An 18,545-nucleotide genomic window follows, 5' to 3' on the forward strand; every position below is an offset into this window, starting at 1 on the left:
CGGTAAATACTTCGCAGCATTACATTCCATCCTTTTCGCGACTGTGAAATGCAGAGAGAAAGGAGAGCTTTCTTTAAGGATGTCAAGTACATTTTTTTGGAACATACTTATTGATTTCACCCTTTCAAAACTGAAAAAAAGTTAACGCAAACCAAAACAAAACAGTCACAAAACAAAACAAAACATGACCAAACAAAACAAAACCTAGAAGAAGAAGAAGAAAAAAAAAGGAAAAGAAAAGAAAATACTGCGTGAAATTTACATGATATGAGGTTGAGGTAGGAAAATTCAATTTGTGTGATGCCTTTCTCCTTTCAAATTGATATACAGTTAGAAATGTGGCTGTAGAAAATAAGATTCGATATCAAGACACTGAAATGGAACATAAACCCTTTTCTTTAGCAGTGGCGAAGTGCTAATTAAGGTAGAATATGCAACCTGTAACTTCACGGTTCCATGTCACCAACTGAGTAATTTTGAAACAAACGGCGAGCCAGACATTGCCATCTCTTTGATATTCAAACTCGCTTGCTTGGGTTTAAAATTGATCAGATGGGGGTATTTATGTTTCCAAACGGTAACATCTAATTCATCTCTTGTTGAAAGTTACATATATCAGTACCCCGTACTTTCAAAGGCTTAAATTTCTACTTCGATCCGTTTAGCAATTAAGCCATTCTCTGATAAAACAACGTCAAGGGATTGTTTTATACAGGTGCAGTTGGTTTTGTTAAATTGTTGAGCAATAATCAAGATCTCACCAAGACAGGTGCTCTAAGGACTTCCTTGGAACATTATCAGTTTACAAATTACGCAATGGTCATTGATCATGATCTGGTCCAATAGCAAAAACTTCCTGTAACCATTAAGAATTATAACTTATGAAGATGGACCCAGTTACATTATTCATGTCGAGTGAAGTAACAACGCAATATATCAGGAAAAAAGATATGGAGCTGGTTCGCCTTAGATTCCCTTATTGTTTGCCTTTACTGCTCTTCCTTTTTTGCTGTCTTCATACCTCGCAAGGTACTACAGAGCATACTTTCTGTTTATTTCAATTTCTTTGTTCAATTTAGAGAGCGTTCAGGATAGCTTTACAAGTGACGAAATCATTTCCCTGTAATAGGTAACAAAAACGTGCGGACCTTTTCTAACAAAGGTCTCAGTCGAGAATACTCAGACAACGTGTGGCTGATGAAGATGGTAGAAAAAACGTTTTCCTATTTAAACATCAGCAAGATCAATTCAGTTGAGGTTCAAAAGGACGGTGAGTGTGGGTTTACCTGCCTTACCGTCCCTTTGTGTTTTTCATACAACCTAGAGGCAAGTGTCTCCAAAACAGGAACCCGTGTATGTGAGCTGCTACCATCAGACAAGTACAACAACTCGGACAAAGTTTTCATCAGCCAGAGATTCCATCATTACGGGATCCAGGTGAGTGGTTTGGTGTTCAATATTAACAATGTTTTACGTGCTTTTGGAGAAAATGCCCCAGGGGAAACATTTAATTAGACAGGTAGCTATCAGACAGGATTGCAACACACACGTTCAGGGTTTCGCAACAGTCCTGTCCGATTTAATTGGAGCTAATGTCCCTTGAAGTATATCTAGCATCTTGGGTGCTCTCCAAACCTCTCAAATCCTTCATATCTCCATAGACGCGCAAATAACGCATGAAGAGATAATTTTTTTTCCTTGCGGTGGTTTGATTTTCGACAGCTGAAAACTACTTCTCGGCTTCGCTTCAGAGCATACAAAGTCACGTCTTTTGCGTGCACAATGAATATGCGACATGCTTACGGAATTGAATTTCATTACGCAAATTCACGAGTGCAAAACATCCAACAAAAGAAAACCTTTCAGAAAACAGAAGCACAGAAGACGGTTGCCACAAAATTGAATGTTAAAAGTAGAAAAAAGTCTCCTATTTTTACTTAATTATCTTTCTTAATGCAGCTATGTAGCCTTATGTGTGATAGCTGCAGCTGAGTAAAGTCAAATCAATTTAATGGCCAAAGAATTCAAACTATATTTTTATGAAAATTTGAACAAAATGTTAAAGAAAAATGTCTATTCTGTTCTTCACGCGAGACAATATTTTTTACTCTATGGCTACTTGTCTCTATATGATATAAGTATACTGCATTAAACAAAACCGTCCTCGATCTTTTGTATTATTAAGAACTATTTATTCTAAATAGAGAAGGGAAGCGAATATATCTATATTTTTTTCGAACGAGGAAAGGGGGGAGTTACTCAACTAAGAAGAAGATACATATAAATGTTGTGCCGCGTAGCACTATGAACACAAATGGTGGAACAGCGAATTAACTCTGAAGCGTAAATTAAAGTGCTGAGTGAAACCCATGAAAAGTCCCGTTGCTCTGCCGACTAAGCTACGAGGGATGAACACAAATCGAACCCCGACTTTCTCTGTTTGTGTTCATAGTGCTACGCGGTGCAACATTTATATGTATTCTTAAGGCCCGTTTAAACGGTTTCATTCAACATTTGACCAACATTCCGTCAACAAAAGTTGAACGGATGTTGGGCAAATGTTGGACGCGAAAACAAAGTTTTTCCGAGGCCTTTCAAAGGCCTCACAAAGATCTTACAAAGGAAAAGTTGAATCGATGTTGAATGAAAGTTTAAACCGATTCAAACTTTCATTCAACACGCTTTCAACAAGCTTTCAACATTTTTTACGTTTTCAACAATGTTGGACGACCTGTTTAAACGCACCGAACATTTGTTTTAACAAAGTGCTGAATGCATGTTGAAGCAAATGTTGAAACCGTTTAAACGGGCCTTTACTTTCTCTTCGCCGCGATTCACCACCTTAATCGACCCCGACTTTCTTTGTCCGACCTGGCAGCTTAGTCGGCAGAGCAACAGTAGATCTAATCCGAAGGTAGTGGGTTCGACTGACTCCCCCCGAGGACATAAGAGTTTTCTCTTTACCTCGTGTGGTTCCCTAATACCCTTTACTAGGGCTAACGCTTAGTGAGCTTTACATGGGTTACACTTAGCACTTTAATTTACGCTTCAGAGTTAATTCTCTGTTCCACCGTAAGAAGAAGATAGACTACTGAGATATCCAGCTCCTCTAAAGCTATATGGAGGAGGAAAGTCTCTTTTGAAGGTGATTGCCATCTTTCCTTGGGAACATTTTCCTCGCATAATTAATGTTTTGATTTCTGTATTACATTAGATCGTGACTGAGTTGCACTTGCATAATCAGGTGTATCGTACTTTCCCCGCCAAAGACCGGAGATGGGCATAGCCTTGATTAAGTTGTAGCCTCATAGAAACACCTGATCAGACAAGCCAGAGTTTGCAATAAAAACTTGCTTTACCAGCACGCATAATCGACAAAATACAGCACATATACATCTATGTAGAACTGGCACTAGTTTATAATTAGTGAGCGGGGTTTTCTTTCGTTTCTAAGGCAAATTTCATGTGTATTGTTGACTAACTGTATTACTTCTGGTTCCATTTTAGACCCCTTGTAGCAAAGGACCCTGTCAAAACAATGGGACTTGCATAGCACAGTACAAGAAGGATAGCTATGTGTGCGTTTGCAAAAATGGATTTGAGGGGAAAGACTGCGAAACAGGTAAAGGATTTTATGTGTTAGGTTAGAACTTTCGTGTCCTTTGTAACCATTCTATCAGCGTTATATATATTACTTCTTTAATGTAACACTGATTTTTTTCAACTTGCCAATTCCTTAGATGAAATCTTGACCCTTGGGTTAGAAACAGTTTAAAAACATTATTACCAGTAATGTAATGCTGCGTTTATAGAAAGCTTTTATTCTACCATACTTTCAATATTGCCAGGGCCGTAGCCAGAATTTTTCAAAGGGGGGGTCACAGAGGCTACTTACCTTTAACACCGCTGCTCTCCTGCGTGTATCAGCGGGCTCCGTCGTACTATCGCGGCATTAAGGCCCATATTAACTAAATACAAGAGCCGTTGACGAAAATACTTTCCAAAAAAACAAATTTTAAAAAAGTGGGCTTTTCAACAATGGCTTTCACGGCCTAGATGTTGTCATGGCGTTTTCGCCACCTGAATATTGTTGGTTGTTTGCTCAAAAGAAGACCCACCAAGGGGGGTTCACGGGCGCCCCAGGACCCCCCTTGTCTATGCCCTTGATTGCTCTCTTATTTGGCATTTTTTCTGGCTCCAGAAATTTTGATAAACTAGAGTCTTTGAACAAACGTATTTTACGATTTATTTTTAATGATCCACTGTCTAGTCGTGATGAACTGTTCAAGAAAGCAAAGATAGCATCCTTATATACTGGAAGACTTTACAAAATTCTAATGGTAGTTTTCAAGAGCTTATTTGTTTCTATTATCCTGAATATCTAAAAGAAATTTTTTGTTCTTCATAATTCCAATTATTACACGACTCGGGCAGTCAGAGGGCCAATAACTAAAATAAACCAATCAAAATGCTCTATTACCGGTCAATATTCTCTAAATATTGGACCGGGCAGTGTCCCGAATGGTCCCGAATGATACCACACTTGTGTCCCTTTGAACTTCAGTCGTATAATAAATCTCGCATTAACCAATCTTACTCGGGACCGTACTGGAAGAATATCGGCCCTCGGTCTGTTTTTGTACGGACCTCGCTGCGCTCGGTCCGTACTGTCAAGACCTCGGGCCGATATTCTCCTAGTACGGCCCTCGCGCTTGGTTAATAAGATATATTTATTCACTGAGAGGAAAGAATATTCTGACTCTACCTATACCAAAAACAACAAAATATGGTCTTTAGCGCATCCGATATCAAGCAGCAAAAACTTGGAATTCGCTCCTGTACAGCACGAGAACAATTACATCATTTAAAGATTTTAAGATAGCCAGAAGGAAAATGAACTTTTAGTAGTAATTTTTTTTATTATTGTATTGGTAGTAGTTCTGTTCATAATTTGACTGACTTAAGTATTTTTCTTTCTCGAAGATCTGAGCTCAATACAGCTACTCTGAAAGTTCGAGTTGAAATAAATTATATGTATTTATGTATGTATGTATGTATGTATGTATGTATGTATGTATGTATGTATGTGTGTATGATGAATTGCACGGGAGTGTTGACACTAATGTTTCATTACAACCCCTTGTTGATCCATTGGAGGCTTTAAACACGCAAGATCTAAGATTAAGGACCAGCAGTAATGCTGTGGCTCTTGTTAAATAATGATTTCCAGACAAGAGTGCATTTATTTCTGAGATAACACTTGAGATATGTAAGTTTTACTCTTGTGTGAAAATCAAACCCTCAATTGACGAGTAAACGAACAAAAATAACTGCAAAATAAGTGAACAAAAGAATTGCATGCTTTTAATTGTAAAAAACAAAAACATACAGCATCCCTCATAATCCCCAAAATACATAATTCGATCGAAGGATGAGTCCAAAGTAAGAGATGAAGAACCGTGCAATCGGATATGGGCTCCACTGGTAGCAGACCAAATTTTCACAAAAAAAAAAAGAAAAAAATTTCAGCACTACGCCATCTTCTTATTCTATCATATTGAAATAAACAAAAAAAGAAAACAAAAAGTAAAAGGCATCTATTTTACTGCTTGTGACTGGAGTGCAGCCAACAGTAAGTACTTTTAGCATGTTTTGTCTGGCGGGTTAATTTCAACAGACAAGTGGCTAGATTTAATTCCGTTTGATGTCTAATGGACAATTATATTCTCTCTTAGGTATTTCGCTCAATTCTGCAATATTGGTGGGCAACCCAATGTTTCTCGGCAACCTTTCACATTTCCTGGAGCCTGCTGTTGGAAATAATTCACAGTGGTTGCTGTGTCACCGCGCCTCCACACACGGCTGGGCTGCTGCAACCTTCCACACCAGGTGCGACCATAAAAATCACACCGTAACCATCATCAAAAATGACCAGTACGTGTTTGGAGGATACACTGATATACCTTGGGGTAAATATAACTTTCGAGGTTTTCCCGTTAGCAAAGTTCACAAGAAGGGAAGGTAGAACTTTTTTCAACAATTGAAAAAGCTGGTTTGATATCATTTCAAAACTTAAATAGTCTTTTAACTGTGTACATGAGTATGAGCATGATTAATCAGAAAAGCGTCCTGTCACGAACGTGGGACAAAGAGAAAACTAAGAATTCCCAAGAAGAATCTAACGTGAGACCTTCAGACTCCGCACTCCAGTGATGTTCAAATGAGACAGAGAGGCTATGATGAGATCACTCACATGTAACACGAATCCTGCATAATGCTAAAATCAGCAATGTAGAAATCCCCTTGTGAGTTAACTGAGAAGGAGGGCTGGATTCGCCATTTGTCTTATTCTATTAATAGGTTTACACATGTTGCATTTTCAAATCGAAAACAAATCTCAATAATATGCACGGTCTTGTTTTTCAGACTCTACAAGTGGTTCTGCCACCACCGCCAATGCGTTTATATTTTCTCTCCGGAACAAAGAGGAGCTTCATCCATTTAAGAGCATGGTGCTGCAGCCGGAATATGCCATTTACAGCATTTCTAATTACGGTCCAACATTCGGATGGGGCTATGACATTCATATATCGGATAATGCCAACAGCAACTTAAATTCATATGCTAGTTTTGCCTCTGGTGGCTACTACGAGTCACCAAAAGGAGTGCAAGATCTAACCACAATCTTGGCCGGTAAATATTACTTCTCACCTGATGACTGGGAGGTGTTTTATCTTGGTTGAAATACCTTTCCATCCACATTACTGCCATCAAAACGATTTACTAGACTGGGATTCAATTAGCCATGAGAGCTACCCCAGAAAGATTATTTACATGCTACCGCGTTACTTTCAATAGCACTAGAAAAATTATCTGTTATATTAGTCTCAGCACGTTTTATCTATTGTTCTATTGATCATCGAGAAAGTTTCTACTTATCTGCACCGAGAAATTTAGAGTACTACTAGTAACTACAATTCAACTTGCTGAGGGATAAACTAAGAATATACTTTGCAAATACTAATAAAAATAATTATAGTCTAGCTAGGCTGTACCTCGCGTGCCTCTTTTTTGTCCCTACTACATTTTGACGTCATCTATGATTTATAACTAGACATATGCAAGACAAAATGGTATCTATTTGTTAATTTGATCATATTCAGTTTTAAAATAGCATGAAGTGTAAATAGGGTCTTTTGTTGTTTTAGGTAACTAGCACGGCTAATATCACCTATTTCATCTATAATAAATTAATTTTGATTTCACAATAATGGTCACATTTATTTGTTTTTGTTGTTTAGATGTGACTAACCTGTTCCACTAATTCACAGAAAAATCCGTTGAAGATGAGATACAGTCAATGCACTGTTCATCAACCTATAGGTAGATGAACCCCAATAAATCTCTGCTAGGAAACTGGCACATTAGTTCAATACTACTTCAAGTGTTCTCTCTGACTAGCACTGCTCAAGGCCGTCAACTTATTCGTGAGCAAAGTAACGCTAGTAATGAAGTCATGATTGTAGGTTTTACTAATGCAAGTTTTCCCCTTCTTTGGATATATTTTTGCGGACTTGCCGCTGCCCACATATTATATTACTGCGTGCGCGTGCATCATTTTGGGCCCTGTGCCCACCGTGTACAAAAACATTATCGAACAATTAGTTTGTGCGTTGTATTTTCTTTTGCTAAACTGTAATCAGTTTAATAATCAAATAGGTGCTCTAAAACTACTGATTCGCTCCAACGAAGGGCTAACGCTCGAAACGTCACCTTTTGTAATCGTAACGGTGGCCAATTTACCATTTCAACTTTGTTGATATATTCAAATCATTTCGTTCCCCCCAGCGACGCAGCCCCAAACAGTTTCTTTAGAAACTATCACCCTTTGCTCTAAAACTACCCTTGCTCACTATTAATTAACAAAGTACGTACGTTATCAATTAGCAAGAACTTCCTGTCAAAACAATCCTTTTAAAAAGCCCCTTCACTGGCCATTAAAACTTTTGTCGAGGTACCTGGTTATCACTGTCACATCGAGTCTGATAACAATTCAATATCTCAGAAAAAGCGGGATATGGATCAGGATCACCCTAGAACCTGATATTGTTTGCCTCTGCCGGTGTGCCTTTTTTGTTGTCTTCATACCTCACAAGATACTAAAAAGCATAGTTTCTTGTTATTTCAATTTATTTGTTCAAATTGAAGAGCGTTCAGCATAACTTTATCACAGACGAAATCAATTCCCTATGATAGGCGATGAAAACGTCCGGATCTTTTCTAACAAAGGTCTCAGTCGAGAGTCGTCAGACAATGTGCGGCTGATGAAGATGGTAGAAGAAACATTTTCCTATCAGCGAGATCAATTCATTTGAGGTTCAAACGAACGGCGAATGTGGGTTTGCTTGCCTTACAGAACCTTTTTGTTTTTCGTACAACTTAGAGGCAAGACGGTGTCCGAAACAGGAACCCGCGTATGTGAGTTAATACGTTGCTGCCATCAGACAAGTACAACAACTCGGACAAAGTTCTTATCAGCCAAAGATTTCATCATTACCGGATTCAGGTGAGTGATCTGGTGTTAAACGTTAACAAAGTTGTACGTGCTGTTGGAGAAAATGCCCCAGGGGGAAACATGTAATTAGACAGGTGGTTATCAGACAGGATTGCAATATACGCGTTCAAGGTTTCGCAACAGTCCTGTCCGATTTAATTGGAGTTTATGTCCCTTCGGGTATTTCTAGCATCTTGGGTGCTTTCCAAACCCCTCTAATGGTTTGACCAAATCTCCATGGACGCAGAAATGACGCATGAACAGATATTTCATCATATTTTCCTTGCGGTTGTTTAAGATCCGACAGCGCAAAAACCCTCTCTCGGCCTCGCTTCAGAGCTTATAAAGTCACGTCTTTTGCGTGCACAGTGAAAATGAGACATGCCTCCGGGATTCAATTTAAATACGCAAGTTCACAAGCGAAAAACATGCAACGAAAGAAAACCTTCCAAAACACAGGAGCACAAAAAGACAGTTGGCACAGAATTGAATGTTTAAAGTGGAAAAAAAGTCTCCTATTTATACTTCATTATCTTTCTTCATTCAGCTACGTAGCCTCATGTGTGATAGCTGCAGCTGAGTAAGTCAAATCAATTTAATTGCGACGGAATTCAAATTACATTTTATGCAAATTTGGACAAAATGTCAAAGAAAAATTTATATTCTGTTCTTCACGCGAAACCATAATTATACTCTATGACTACTTATCTCTAAATGATATAATTATACTTCTTTAAACAAAACCTTCCTCGATCTTTTGTATCATTAAGAACTATTTATTTTAAATAGAGAAGGGAAGCGAAAATATTTTCTACTTTTTTCCGAACGAAGAAAGGGGTAGTTACCTAACTAAGAAGAAGGTAGACTACTGAGATATCCAGCTCCTCCAAAGCTATAACGAGGAGCCAAGCCTCTTTTTGAGGGTGATTGCCATCTTAGCTTGGGAACATTTGCCTCACATAGTTAATGCTTGATTTCTGTATTACATTAGTTCGTGACTAAGTTGCACTGTCATAATCAGGTGTATCGTACTTTCCTTGTCAAAGACTGGTTATGGGCATGGCCTTGATTAAATACTAGCCTCGTAGAAATACCTGATCAGACAAGCCTGAGTTTGCAATAAAAGCCTGGTTTACTAATACGCATAATCGAAAAAATATAGTACATGTACAACTATACACAACTGGCACTAGTTTATAGTTAGTGATCGGTGTTTTCTTTTGTTTCTTAGGCAAAGTTCATGTGTATTGTTGACTAACTTTTTTACTTCTGCTTCCATTTTAGACCCCTTGCAGCAGAGGACCCTGTCATAACAATGCGACTTGCGTACCGCAGTACAAGAAAAATAGCTATGTGTGCGTTTGCGAAAATGGATTTAAGTGTCTTCGTATCTTGATATAGACAGGCTTGCGACGGACCTTCTGTAGGCGAAGCATTACACAAACAAGATCATGCTCACTTATCGTACAGAAGACAGTTTTTGCATTCTTTACCAAGCTTGTATTCGAAGCCAGGATAACATCGATTAGCATTGCAGAATTCTCGGTTCTCCTCGTTGGGTGATTGATGAATTGTGTCCTACTGAACGCACAGCAAATTTCGATAACGTCTGAAATTACCTTTTAAATTCTGTAGAACGTAGATCATGTCTCTTTTGTGAGATAGGGCAGAGCTAAATGTTTCGCGGAGGTCCCGTCGTCAAAGCAGTTTTGGGTTGTATACTTATCTTGAAGCGCTTGATGCCAATAATTTATACAGACTATTGCTTGATACAGTAGAAAAATTTCGGTATATCTCCAGACGATCAACCGGCTTCAATTTTCGCATTGGCATTGTGATTTATCTGTGGCGAGCAGTCTGTTTCATAATTATTTCCTAGCGTAGTACTCAGTTCTGAAACTTACTACGAAATATACCCTAATCCATTTTCGTTATTTTCGCAAAGAGAAAATTAGAAACTCCATCCTTTAAATAATTGTACAAGATAAAGAAGAAGCTAAAAATGTTATGGTTTTTTTCACGGCGCTCTGACAACTTTCCATTACCAATAATAAAAGTCCCACGTTATTTATCATGAAATACGTATTGCAAATGCGGTGTAACGCGTCAGTCGAATGAAAACATTTAGAAATAAACTTCTGTTACATTTTTCTTCAATAATTATCTTTCGTTCTCGACGAATTTTCTCGTAGGTGTTAGTGTATAACACCCTAACTGGTCTTGCTTGTTGGCACTGATTTACATAGAAGGGGAAAGAAAAAAAAATTGTGAGAAAACCGAGACCTCAGTGCTGATTTAGCGAGGTCTTTGGTTCTGATCACGAGTGGCAGTTGGGCTGTGTTGTCCACATGAACAAAAGACCCAGTTTTAGACGAAAAAACTCTGTTAAATAACTTTTACACGGTAAATATTTCGCAGCATTACATTCCATCCTTTTCGTGGCTGTGAAATGCAGAGAAGTAATAGAACTTTTTTTAAGGATGTCAAATACATTTTTTTGGAACATACTTATTGATTTCACCCTTTCAAAATTGAAAAAAGTTGACGCAAACCAAAACAAAACAGTCACAAAACAAAGCAAAACATGACCAAACAAAACAAAACTTAGAAAAAGAAGAAAAAAGAAAAGAAAAGAAAATACTGCGTAAAATTTACATAAAATGATGTTGAGGTAGGAACATTCAATTGGTGTGATGCCTTTGTCCTTTCCAATTGATATACAGTTAGAAAAGTGGCTGTAGAAAATAAGATTCGATATCAAGACACTGAAATGGAACATAAACCCTATTCTTTAGCAGTGGCGAAGTGCTAATTAAAGTAGAATATGTTACATGTAACTTCACGGTGATTAATGATATCAGGGCAGAAACTAACATCGTGGAAGTATAGCATTGATATGAAGCAAGAGAATTTATAGTCTCTCGCATCAAGTTAGCAAGCAAATGGAACAATAAGCTAAAACGATATCAAGATAGATGATGGAAAATAAAGCATCAGTATTTAACAGTATCTCGTGCAATTAAGTTCCCTGTCACCAACTGAGTAATTTTAAAACAAACGGCGAGCCACACATTACCATCTCTTTGATATTCAAATTGGGTTTAAAATTGGTGAGATGGAGGTATTTAGGTTGCCAAAATGTAACATCTAATTCATCTCTTGTTGAAAGTTACTTATATACCCCGTACTTTCAAAGGCTTTAATTTCTACTTCGATCCGTTTAGCAATTAAGCCATTCTCTTATAAAACAACGTCAAGGGATTGTTTTATACAGGTGCAGTTGGTTTTGTTAAATTGTTGAGCAATAATCAAGATCTCACCGAGACAGGTGATCTAAGGACTTCCTTTGAACATTATCAGTTTACAAATTACGCAATGGTCATTGATCATGATCTCGTCCAATAGCAAAAACTCCCTGTAACTATTAAGAATGATAACTTATGAAGATGGACCTAGTTACATTATTCATATTGAGTGAAGTAACAACGCAATATATCAGGAAAAAAGATATGGAGCTGGTTCGCCTTAGACTCCTTTATTGTTTGCCTTTACTGCTCTTCCTTTTTTGCTGTCTTCATACCTCGCAAGGTACTACAAAGCATATTTTCTGTTTATTTCAATTTCTTTGTTCAATTTAGAGAGCGTTCAGGATAGCTTTACAAGTGACGAAATCATTTCCCTTTGATAGGTGATAAAAACGTCCGGACCTTTTCTAACAAAGGTCTCAGTCGAGAATCCTCAGACAACGTGTGGCTGATGAAGATAGTAGAAGAAACGTTTTCCTACTTAAACATCAGCAAGATCAATTCAGTTGAGGTTCAAAAAGATGGCGAGTGTGGGTTTGCCTGCCTTACCGACCCTTTGTGTTTTTCATACAACCTGGAGGCAAGTGTCTCCAAAACAGGAACCCGTGTATGTGAGCTGCTACCATCAGACAAGTACAACAACTCGGACAAAGTTTTCATCAGCCAGAGATTCCATCATTACAGGATCCAGGTGAGTGGTCTGCTGTTCAACATTAATAACGTTTTACGTGCTGTTGGAGAAAGTTCCCCAGGAGAAACATTTAATTAGACAGGTGGCTATCAGACAGGATTGCAACACACACGTTCAGGGTTTCGCAACAGTCCTCTCCGATTTAATTGGAGCTAATGTCCCCTGAAGTATTTCTAGCATCTTGGGTGCTCTCCAAACCTCTCAAATGCTTCATATCTCCATAGCGCGCAAATAACGTATGAAGAGATAATTGTTTTTCCTTGCGGTGGTCTGATTTTCGACAACTGAAAACCACCTCTCGGCTTCGGTTCAGAGCTTACAAAGTCACGTCTTTTGCGTGTTCAATGAATATGCGACATGATTACGGAATTCAATTTGATTACGCAAATTCACGAGTGCAAAACATCCAACAAAAGAAAACTTTTCAGAAAACAGAAGCATAGAAGACGGTTGCCACAGAATTGAATGTTAAAAGTAGAAAAAAGTCTCCTATTTTTACTTAATTATCTTTCTTCACGCAGCTATGTAGCCTTATGTGTGATAGCTGCAGCTGAGTAAAGTCAAATAAATTTAATGGCGAAAGAATTCAAATTATATTTTTATGAAAATTTGAACAAAATGTTAAAGAAAAATGTCTATTCTGTTCTTCACGCGAAACAATAATTTTTACTCTATAGCTACTTGTCTCTATATGATATAATTATACTGCTTTAAACAAAACCTTCCTTGATCTTTTGTAATATTAAGAACTACTTACTTTAAATAGAGAGGGGAAGCGAATATCTCTATATTTTTTTCGAACGAGGAAAGGGGGAGTTACTCAACTAAGAAGAAGATGCATATAAATGTTGTGCCGCGTAGCACTATGAACACAAATGGTGGAACAGCGAATTAACTCTGAAGCGTAAATTAAAGTGCGAAGTGAAACCCTTGAAAAGCCCCGTTGCTCTGCCAACTAAGCTACGAGGGATGAACACAAATCGACTCCGACTTTCTCTGTTTGGACGCGAAAACAAAGTTTTTCCGAGGCCTTTCAAAGGCCTCACAAAGATCTTACAAAGGAAAAGTTGAATCGATGTTGAATGAAAGTTTAAACCGATTCAAACTTTCATTCAACACGCTTTCAACAAGCTTTCAACATTTTTTACGTTTTCAACAATGTTGGACGACCTGTTTAAACGCACCGAACATTTGTTTGAACAAAGTGTTGAATGCATGTTGAAGCAAATGTTGAAACCGTTTAAACGGGCCTTTACTTTCTCTTCACCGCGATTCACCACCTTAATCGACCCCGACTTTCTTTGTCCGACCTCGTAGCTTAGTCGGCAGAGCAAAAGTAGATCTAATCCGAAGGTAGTGGGTTCGACTGACTCCCACCGTGGTCATAAGAGTTTTCTCTTTACCTCGTGTGGTTCCCTAATACCCTTTACTAGGGCTAACGCTTAGTGAGCTTTACATGGGTTACACTTAGCACTTTAATTTACGCTTCAGAGTTAATTCTCTGTTCCACCGTAAGAAGAAGATAGACTACTGAGATATCCAGCTCCTCTAAAGCTATATGGAGGAGGAAAGTCTCTTTTGAAGGTGATTGCCATCTTTCCTTGGGAACATTTTCCTCACATAATTAATGCTTGATTTCTGTCTTACATTAGTTCGTGACTGAGTTGCACTTGCATAATCAGGTGTATCGTACTTTCCCCGCCAAAGACCGGAGATGGGCATAGCCTTGATTAAGTTCTAGCCTCATAGAAACACCTGATCAGACAAGCCAGAGTTTGCGAAAAAAACTTGCTTTACTAGCAGGTATAATCGACAAAATACAGCACATATACAACTATGTAGAACTGGCACTAGTTTATAATTAGTGAGCGGGGTATACTTTCGTTTCTAAGGCAAAGTTCATGTGTGTTGTTGACTAACTGTATTACTTCTGGTTCCATTTTAGACCCCTTGTAGCAAAGGACCCTGTCACAACAATGGAACTTGCGTAGCACAGTACAAGAAAAATAGCTATGTGTGCGTTTGCAAAAATGGATTTGAGGGGAAAGACTGCGAAACAGGTAAAGGATTTTATATGTTAGGTTAAAACTTTCCTGTCCTTTGTAACCATTCTATCAGCGCTATATATATTACTTCTTTAACGTAACACTGATTTTTTTCAACTTGCCAATTCCTTCGATGAAATCTTGACCCTTGGGTTAGAAACAATTTAAAAACATTATTACCAGTAATGTAATGCTGCGTTTATAGAAAGCTTTTATTCTACCATACTTTCAATATTGCCAGGAGCGTAGCCAGAATTTTTTAAAGTGGGGGTCACAGAGGCTACTTACTTTTAACACCGCTGCTCTCCCGTGTGTATCAGCAGGCTCCGTCGTATTATCGTGGCATGAAGGCCCATATTAACTAAATACAAGAGCCGTTGACGAAAATACTTTACAAAAAAAGAAATTTTAAAAAAGTGGGCTTTTCAACAATGGCTTTTACGGTCAAGATATTGTCATGGCGTTTTCGCCACATGAATATTGTTGGTTGTTTGCTCTAAAGAAGGCCCACCAAGGGGGGTTTACGGGCGCCCCAGGACCCCCCTTGGCTACGCCCTTGATTGCTTCCTCATTTGGCATTTTTCTGGCTCTAGAAATTTTGATAAACTAGAGTCTTTTACAAACGTATTTTACGATTTACTTTTAATGATCCACTGTCTAGTCGTGATGAACTGTTCAAGAAAGCAAAGATAGCGTCCTTATATACTGGGAGATTTTACAAATTTCTAATGGTAGTTTTCAAGAGCTTATTTGTTTCTATTATCCTGAAGATCTAAAAGAGCTTTTTGTTCTTCATAATTCCAATTATTAAAAACTAGATCATTGGATAATGCAATTTAAGACTTTTTATTGGCTTAGCCATTATGGTATATCAGCCAATATACCATAATCTACAAATATGGCAAGCGTACGTGTCAGCTTAAAATTAAAAGGGAGCTAAAAATTTAATAAAATTTAATAATTTAATTTAACGTTTTTAATAAAACAATTATTCCACTCGCGCTTGTTGGATATGAGATGATTATAGCCAACGAGGCGCGTAGCGCCGAGTTGGCTATCTGTCATCTCATATCCAACGCGCGCTCGTGGAATAACTGTTAATTATTACACGACTCGGGCAGTCAGAGGGCCAATAACTAAAATCAACCAATCAAAATGCTCTATTGCCGGACAATATTCTCTAAGTATTGGAACGGGCACTGTCCCGAATGGTCCCGAATGATACCGCACTTGTATCCCTTTGAACTTCGGTCGTGTAATAAATCTCGTATTAACCAAGCTTGCTCGGGACCGTACTGGAAGAATATCGGCCATCGGTCTGTTTGTGTACGGACCTCGCTGCGCTCGGTCCGTACTGTCAAGACCTCGGGCCGATATTCTCCCAGTACAGCCCTCGCGCTTGGTTAATAAGATATATTTATTCACTGAGAGGAAAGAATATTCTGACTCTTCCTATACCAAAAACAACAAAATATGGTCTTGGGTGCATCCGATATCAAGCAGCAAAAACTTGGAATTCGCTCCTGGACAGCACGAGAACAATTACATCATTTAAAGATTTTAAGATAGTCATAAGGAAAATAAACTTGTAGTAGTGATTTTTTTTTTATTATTGTATTGGTAGTAGTTCTGTTTATAATTTGACTGACTTGTGTATTTTTCTTTCTCGAAGATCTGAGCTCAATAGAGCTACTCTGAAAGTTCGAGATGATAAATTATATGTATTTATGTGTGTATGTATGTATGTATGTATGAATGAATGAATGTATGTATGTATGTATGTATGAATGAATGAATGAATGAATGAATGTATGTATGTATGTATGTATGAATGAATGAATGAATGAATGAATGTATGTATGTATGTATGTATGTATGTATGTATCATGAATTGCACGGGAGTGTTGACACTAATGTTTCATTACAACCCCTTGTTGATCCATTGGAGGCTTTAAACACGCAAGATCTAAGATTAAGGACCAGCAGTAATGCTGTGGCTCTTGTTGAATAATGATTTCCAGACAAGAGTGCATTTATTTCTGAGATAACGCTTGAGATATGTAATTTTTACTCTTGCGTGAAAATCAAACCCTCAATTGACGAGGAAACGAACAAAAATAACTGCAAAATAAGTGAACAAAAGAATTACATCCTTTTAATTGTAAAAAATACAGCATCCCTCACAATCCCCAAAATATATAATTCGATCGAAGGATGAGTCCAAAGTAAGAGATGAAGAGGCTGATATTTTCGAAAGAAACTGTTTGGGGCTGCGTCGGTGGGCGTAACGAAATAATTTGGATATATCAACAATGTTGAAATGGTAAATTGGCCACCGTAATGATTACAAAAGCTGACGTTTCGAGCGTTAGCCCTTATTCGCTCCGACGAAGGGCTAACGCTCGAAACGTCAGCTTTTGTAATCATTACGGTGGCCAATTTACCATTTCAACTTTGTTGATATATCCAAATTAAGAGATGAAGAACCGTGCAATCGGATATGGGTTCCACTGGTAGCAGACCAAATTTTCACACACAAAAAAAAAAATTTCAGCACTACGCCATCTTGTTATTTTATCATATTGAAATAAACAAAAAAGAAAACAAAAAGTAAAAGGCATCTATTTTACTGCTTGTGACTGGAGTGCAGCCAACAGTAAGTACTTTTAGCATGTTTTGTCTGGCGGGTTAATTTCAACAGACAAGTGGCTAGATTTAATTCCGTTTGATGTCTAATGGACATTTATATTCTCTCTTAGTTATTTCGCTCAATTCTGCAATATTGGTGGGCAACCCAATGTTTCTCGGCAACCTTTCACATTTCCTGGAGCCTGCTGTTGGAAATAATTCACAGTGGTTGCTGTGTCACCGCGCCTCCACACACGGCTGGGCTGCTGCAACCTTCCACACCAGGTGCGACCATAAAAATCACACCGTAACCATCATCAAAAATGACCAGTACGTGTTTGGAGGATACACTGATATACCTTGGGGTAAATATAACTTTCGAGGTTTTCCCGTTAGCAAAGTTCACAAGAAGGGAAGGTAGAACTTTTTTCAACAATTGAAAAAGCTGGTTTGATATCATTTCAAAACTTAAATAGTCTTTTAACTGTGTACATGAGTATGAGCATGATTAATCAGAAAAGCGTCCTGTCACGAACGTGGGACAAAGAGAAAACTAAGAATTCCCAAGAAGAATCTAACGTGAGACCTTCAGACTCCGCACTCCAGTGATGTTCAAATGAGACAGAGAGGCTATGATGAGATCACTCACATGTAACACGAATCCTGCATAATGCTAAAATCAGCAATGTAGAAATCCCCTTGTGAGTTAACTGAGAAGGAGGGCTGGATTCGCCATTTGTCTTATTCTATTAATAGGTTTACACATGTTGCATTTTCAAATCGAAAACACGTCTCAATAATGTGCACGGTCTTGTTTTTCAGACTCTACAAGTGGTTCTGCCACCACCTCCAATGCGTTTATATTTTCTCTCCGGAACAAAGAGGAGCTTCATCCATTTAAGAGCATGGTGCTGCAGCCGGAATATGCCATTTACAGCATTTCTAATTACGGTCCAACATTCGGATGGGGCTATGACATTCATATATCGGATAATGCCAACAGCAACTTAAATTCATATGCTAGTTTTGCCTCTGGTGGCTACTACGAGTCACCAAAAGGAGTGCAAGATCTAACCACAATCTTGGCCGGTACAAATTACTTCTCACCTGATGACTGGGAGGTGTTTTATCTTGGTTGAAATACCTTTCCATCCACATTACTGCCATCAAAACGATTTACTAGACTGGGATTCAATTAGCCATGAGAGCTACCCCAGAAAGATTATTTACATCCTACCGCGTTACTTTCAATAGCACTAGAAAAATTATCTGTTATATTAGTCTCAGCACTTTTTATCTATTGTTCTATTGATCATCGAGAA

At 38.1% G+C, this 18,545-nt stretch overlaps 2 protein-coding genes across 2 annotated transcripts in view; both read left to right on the top strand.

Annotated features, from left to right (window-relative positions):
* Positions 1 to 457: 457 nt before the first annotated feature.
* LOC148739510 (uncharacterized) lies at positions 458 to 10,714 on the top strand. Its single transcript, XM_088747333.1, has 6 exons — positions 458 to 1,029; positions 1,130 to 1,437; positions 3,508 to 3,622; positions 5,736 to 5,969; positions 6,427 to 8,566; positions 9,839 to 10,714. Exons 1-5 carry the CDS (start codon positions 882 to 884, stop codon positions 6,741 to 6,743), a joined length of 1,122 nt encoding a protein of 373 aa, XP_088603459.1. The 5' UTR covers positions 458 to 881; the 3' UTR covers positions 6,744 to 8,566; positions 9,839 to 10,714.
* A 140-nt stretch (positions 10,715 to 10,854) lies between these two features.
* LOC148739511 (uncharacterized) overlaps positions 10,855 to 18,545 on the top strand; it is a 10,996-nt gene continuing 3,305 nt past the window's right edge. Inside the window, exons 1-5 of the mRNA XM_088747332.1 lie at positions 10,855 to 12,142; positions 12,243 to 12,550; positions 14,496 to 14,610; positions 17,355 to 17,588; positions 18,046 to 18,545. The exon at positions 18,046 to 18,545 is cut by the window's right edge and continues 3,305 nt beyond it. Coding sequence (XP_088603458.1) covers positions 11,995 to 12,142; positions 12,243 to 12,550; positions 14,496 to 14,610; positions 17,355 to 17,588; positions 18,046 to 18,362 — 1,122 coding nt within the window. The 5' untranslated portion in view covers positions 10,855 to 11,994 and the 3' untranslated portion in view covers positions 18,363 to 18,545. The remainder of the gene's footprint in view (positions 12,143 to 12,242; positions 12,551 to 14,495; positions 14,611 to 17,354; positions 17,589 to 18,045) is intronic.

Source organism: Stylophora pistillata, chromosome 2 (genome assembly GCF_964205215.1).
Source record: "Stylophora pistillata chromosome 2, jaStyPist1.2, whole genome shotgun sequence".
Taxonomy (NCBI): Eukaryota; Metazoa; Cnidaria; class Anthozoa; order Scleractinia; family Pocilloporidae; genus Stylophora; species Stylophora pistillata.